We start from the raw sequence: 5,467 nt of genomic DNA, 5'->3' as shown, positions 1-5,467 counted from the left end.
CATAAACCACAGAGTCACACCCATAAACCACAGAGTCACACTCCATGACCCTTAGGTTGCAGAAAAATTTTCTAACTAGATCACCTGGCTTGTACAAACTTTTCTGAGCTTGCTCTATTGCCAGCCTTCCTAGTAGCTTCCCCTTTCATTTCCTTCCTTTCAACACTCCCGGCCTATCTTAAAGATTCAAGAGTCTTCATGCTGCCTAGAAATCCCCTATCCAGGGCCGTGACAGTTTTATAAGGAGGTGAGTGAAGTCCATCATCAACTCCACACCCTGGGAGCATCTTCCTAGAAAAGAGTGACTTTTCCTAAGTAGACAAGATCACAGCCTGGAGCAAGGCTGCCCATAGAACTTCCTGCAGTGATGGAAATATTCTGTGTCTCTGCCATCCAATACAGTAACAACCAACCACATGTGGCTACGGGGCACTTGACATGTGGCTAATACAGCTGGGGAGATGAATTGTTAGTTTTATTTAATTTTAATCAATTTCCATTTAAATTGCCAAGCTTTGGCTTATGGAAGCCATGTCTCTATCACATTCTGTATTAAAGATCAAATGTGTTATTCCTATTATAGGAATTGCTCAGTAAGGGAATAAGACAAAGAAAAGAGCAGGGACTAACACAGGTTACAAGTGACAATGGCATCTTCCTTACTTCTGAGCTTTCTCATGCCCCAAGGCTCAATCTTTGGACCTACTTTCTTCTCTGTCTGCATTTAATCCTTTGATAATTTCACTACATTTTCAAAAAGTAGGCCGGGCATGGTGGCTCACACCTGTAATCCCAGCACTTTGGGAGGCAGAGGAGGGCAGATCACAAGGACAGGAGATGGAGGCCATCCTGGCTAACACAGTGAAACCCAGTGTCTACTAAAAATATAAAAGTTAGCTGGGCTTAGTGGCATGTGCCTGTAGTCCCAGCTACTCAGGAGGCTGAGGCAGGAGAATCACTTGAACCTGGGAGGCAGAGGTTGCAGTAAGCTGAGATTACGCCAATGAACTCCAGCATGGGTGACAGAGCAAGACTCCGTCTCAAAAATAAAAAAAAAAAAAAGGTATCAGCTGTATATTGGCAACACCTAAACGCAGACCCACAGCATAAAACTCTCTCCTGAATTAGACTTATATTTCCGATCGCTGATTCAACCTTTTCCCCTAGATGTCTCATGGCCATTGCTTCTCCTACACCCTGATTCTTATTAAAGCTTCCACGGCTATGTCGTCAGCATTTCCATCTTTCCAGTTCTTTGAGCCAAAAGTCGGGGTGCTATCACTGACTCCTTCACAATCCATGGTCCAATCCACCAGCAAATCTTACTGGCTCTCTATTGATAATACACATCAATCTGATCACTTCTCTCTCATCTCCACTCTGGTCCAAGTAAGCAAGGTTTTTATCTATTTAGTTCACTAAACGGTATAACCAGTGTTCAGAACAATGCCTGATGTATAATGGGCACCAAATAAATTCTACTAAATGTGTTTAGTAAATGCAGGTAGCAGATTCATTTTCACGTAATAGACCTGGCGCTTCTGAAATAGCCTCACTCAGTGGAAAGTGAGGCTCGTGTGAAGGGCAAGGCACACAACGTGGCCCCTTGGCTGAATTTTTAGGAGGACACCTGTTCATCAGCAGGAGGCCCATCACACAAGTGCCGAGGGCTCTGAGAGCTCCAATTCAGATGAATTTTATGGATTTTTGTTTGTCTGTGTGTTTGTTTAAGTGAATGTTGTCAATGAGGAACAGCAAGCTGTGCACGGTGGATCAAGCTTATAATCCCAGCACTGTGGGAGGCCAAGGTAAGTGGATTGCTTGAGTCCAAGAGTTCTAGATCAGCCTGGACAACATGGCAAAACCCTGTCTCTACAAAAATACAAACATCAGCTGGGCGTGGTGGCACACACCTGTGGTCACAGCAACTTGGGAGAATGAGACGGGTGGATTGCTTGAGCCCAGGAAGTGTAGGCTGCAGTGAGCCAAGACTGCACCCAGTGCACCCAAGTTTGAGTGACAGAGCAAGACCCTATTTCAAAGAAAAAAAAAAACAGAGGGACACCAACCTTAGCTAGCGTCCTTTTGATGATCAAAGAAATTGTCCATGCTGTTTCTGATGGCCTGTGTAATTTCCATTGGCAAGAAAACAGGGACTCAATTCTCAAATCCCCCTCTGCCATCACCCCACTTGGTGGAGACATTCATTTCCACCTCTCTCTCTCCACTTTGGGTTTGACATTTTACTGACATTTTCAGGTCTTTCTGCTCCTGATTCAATTAAACAAAGGATTGGACTGCGTTGCCTTTTAGTGGTCATGAGATGGGAATGGAATCTCTTCATTCCATTTAGAACCAGGCAACTCTCCCTTTGCCAAAGGTGGAGACCCCCAGCAGTCTCACTACTGGGTATATATCCAAAGGAAAAGAAAGAAAGAAAAAAGCATTATATCAAAAAGATACCTACACTCACATGTTTATTGCAGCACTATTTACAGTAGCAAAGACATGGAATCAACCTAAGAGTCTATCAACAAATGAACAGATGAAGAAAATGTGGTGCATAGAATATACTATAGAATGTTACTTAGTCATAAAAAGAATTAAACCACGTCTTCTGCAGCAGCATGGAGAGAACTGGAGGCCATTATCTCAAGTGAAGCAACTCAGAAACAGAAAGTCAAGTACTGCATGTTCTCACTTGTAAGTGGGAGCTGAATAAAGTATACCCAGGCACAAAAAGAGTGGAATGAAAGATAGTGGAGACTCAGAATTGGGAGGATAGAGGAGGGCGCGGCATGAGAAATGACCTAATAGGTACAATGTGTGCTACTTGGCTACACTGAAAGCCCAGACCTTCCTCTACACACTATATCCATGTAACAAAACTGTACCTGTGCCTACAATTTATTTAGGTAAAATAATATTTATTTTAAAATTTATTTTAAAAAATGAGTCCTTGGTAATGTTGGATTTGTGGTAAGTAGGTAGGGATAGAAAGGGAGAAAAGTTAGAAATTCTTTACATCTTTTATCCTGTAATGACATTTAGAGTAACTTGGAATTTTTAATGATGGATTTTGATCAGCTATTTTTTAAAGATAACAACTTATCCTTCCTTGTTGATTCCTTACCTTTGAGATTCTCTGGGCCATTCCTGGGAAAAGAAGGTAAAAAACAAGCAACCGGGATGATGAGTGCAGATTCGGCGACAGACAAAGGCATCCGGAGTCATGACGCTGGCGATGTTGCTGTCGGCAAACGCTGTGTCAGGGAAAACGTCCCTAATGCAAGCTGCACAAGAGAAGAACTATGTTAGGATATCAGTTCGCCATCTGTCTGGAAAATTCCAGTCATGGTATTTGCATATTCCATATTTAAAAATTTAAATGTATCCCAAGATCTTTTAATTTTTTATTTCGAAGAAAATGACACGATTATTTTAAACTTGAAATTTAAATATAGGATCTAACTGTATAGGACAAGATGAAATGTGTCACATGAAGGTAAAGATCTTTGGGTCCGTTTCGTCAGTGAGCATAAGCTGGTATCCTGACTTAGGTCTATTGTACCGATCATCAACATGTTTCATGGTTAAACTACGTCCTCCAGAAGTCAATAGTTACCCAGATTAGAAAGGGCACAGGACTTCAGTGAAAATCCAGACACCACTTTGTGGAGCTTCGTTATTCTGGTTGGTGTCCCTGTTTGGGAGTGCTTCAGTAGACACCTGTTACTGAATAAAAAGAAAAAGGGAAAGAGTCTTATCCTTCCAACTGCAAGGAGGAAAAAACATGAGATGGTAAGAAATTCCCCTTTGGAAAGAGGACTTGGAAGACCCTGAAGCATCCATCTGGGAGGCTGTGACGGACTGGACATGGCCCCAGCAGTGCTGCTAAGCACCTGTGAACTGTGACCTTTACTTCTTCCTTGGTACAGTGACAGCTTGAGAGAGCGACCGCATGAAGAAAAAGAGTGTGTGAATGCATGACTTCTCAAGCCTTCTCACTTCTAATGACTTCACTTTTTTAAAAATCTTGCTTTTGGTTTGCAGTTCACATTGTGTTAAGTTTTAGACATAAAAGCTGTCGTCTGAGCTGAGCTAAAGACAAGCCTTGCAAGTCAAATGGCTAATTAGGGGGTTTGGGGTGTGTGTGTGTGTGTACCACTGTTATTTTGTTTGTTTGAGATGAATTCTCACTCTGTCGCCAGGCTGGAGTGCAGTGGCACAATCTTGGCTCACTGAAACCTCCGCCTCCTGGATTTAAGCGATTCTCCTGCCTCAGCCTCCAGAGCAGCTTGGATTACAGGTGTGCGGCACCACGCCTGGCTAATTTTTGTATTTTTAGTAGAGATGGGGTTTCACCATGTTGGCCAGGCTGGTCTTGAACTCCTGACCTCAAGTGATCCACCCGCCTCCACCTCTCAAAGTGCGGGGATTACAGGCGTGATTATTGTTTCTGAAACAGCTTGTTGATGCTTTGTTTGCTTTCTGTTTAGTCCTCTTTGTAAATGTGGAGGACAGAATGTTTAAATCCAATGTTGAAACACAAATATTAGAAATTTGAATGCTTTTCACTTTTCTATTGATTCCAGATAAATGCAGTTTACTATGAAAATCTAAATCATCTTAAATATTTCTGAATATACTAATTAATAATACATTTCCATAAAAATTTTTAAAGATGAGAACACAGATTTGGTCATTAGATACGAGATCATTCTTAAATTCTTACATAATTGATTTATCCTCGAAATATTTCAAAATCTCATATGTGTATTTTGTCTTAGGGAGGGAACTGTTATTTAGCAAGAGGGACAGGAGAGAGAGAGAGAGGAGTAGGTTTTTATTTTTATTCTTTTAGGCTGTAACATTTTTTGAGACTGGGTAGGGCACGGCCAATCAGACCAATTGTAGTGTTTTAAAATTGCCAATTTAATAGTGTAGCACTTTTGAAATTAGCTAGGATATGGTTTAGGTGTATCTATTTTTCTGACAGTGTTATTAAAAGGCAGACTTCTTATCATAAATGAAATGCATCCAAATTAGGCTTTAAGTGTATTTTTCATGAAGAAAACTAAGAGTACTTTTGTAGAAATGTCTTTTAGGGGTTTAAAATAAATTCTGGCATCAAGTTGATGAAAATTTTTTTTAGCACATCACCATTCTGGTTTTCACCGGCTACTCTGATGTCCTGGCGACTCACCGATGCTCCAGGCTGGGAAACCGCCTTGTGGCATACGTGAAAAAGTGGCAGTGGATGTCATCCGTGCATCTTTCTTGGCATTCTTGAACACTCCTGGCAACTGAGCTGTTATAGTTCACACCCTTCATGTCCAGGTCCACATAAATGTCTTTGTTACAGGCTGGAAATAAAAGCAGAAAATATGAGTCCCTTCCAGATTCCAGAGGCAATGGCCTAAGCAACTGTCTCTCCTGACTCACTTTTTTTTTTTTTTTTTTTTTT

The 5,467-nt window shown here is 41.3% G+C and overlaps 1 protein-coding gene across 2 annotated transcripts in view; it reads right to left on the bottom strand.

Moving 5' to 3' along the window:
* The window catches only part of F11 (coagulation factor XI), a 22,980-nt gene that overhangs the window by 9,271 nt on the left and 8,242 nt on the right, over nucleotides 1-5,467 (bottom strand). For both annotated transcript variants that reach the window (XM_032298874.1, XM_032298873.1), the window contains exons 5-7: nucleotides 5,207-5,366; nucleotides 3,626-3,735; nucleotides 3,134-3,293 (exon numbers count right to left, since the gene is read on the bottom strand). In XM_032298874.1, the coding sequence (XP_032154765.1) occupies nucleotides 3,134-3,293; nucleotides 3,626-3,735; nucleotides 5,207-5,366 (430 nt within the window). The remainder of the gene's footprint in view (nucleotides 1-3,133; nucleotides 3,294-3,625; nucleotides 3,736-5,206; nucleotides 5,367-5,467) is intronic.

The sequence above is a fragment of the Sapajus apella genome, unplaced genomic scaffold (genome assembly GCF_009761245.1).
Source record: "Sapajus apella isolate SASKATOON/1434 unplaced genomic scaffold, GSC_monkey_1.0 scaffold39, whole genome shotgun sequence".
NCBI lineage: Eukaryota > Metazoa > Chordata > Mammalia > Primates > Cebidae > Sapajus > Sapajus apella.
Note: the sequence above shows the minus strand (reverse complement) of the source record. Positions and strands in the feature narration are given on the sequence as shown.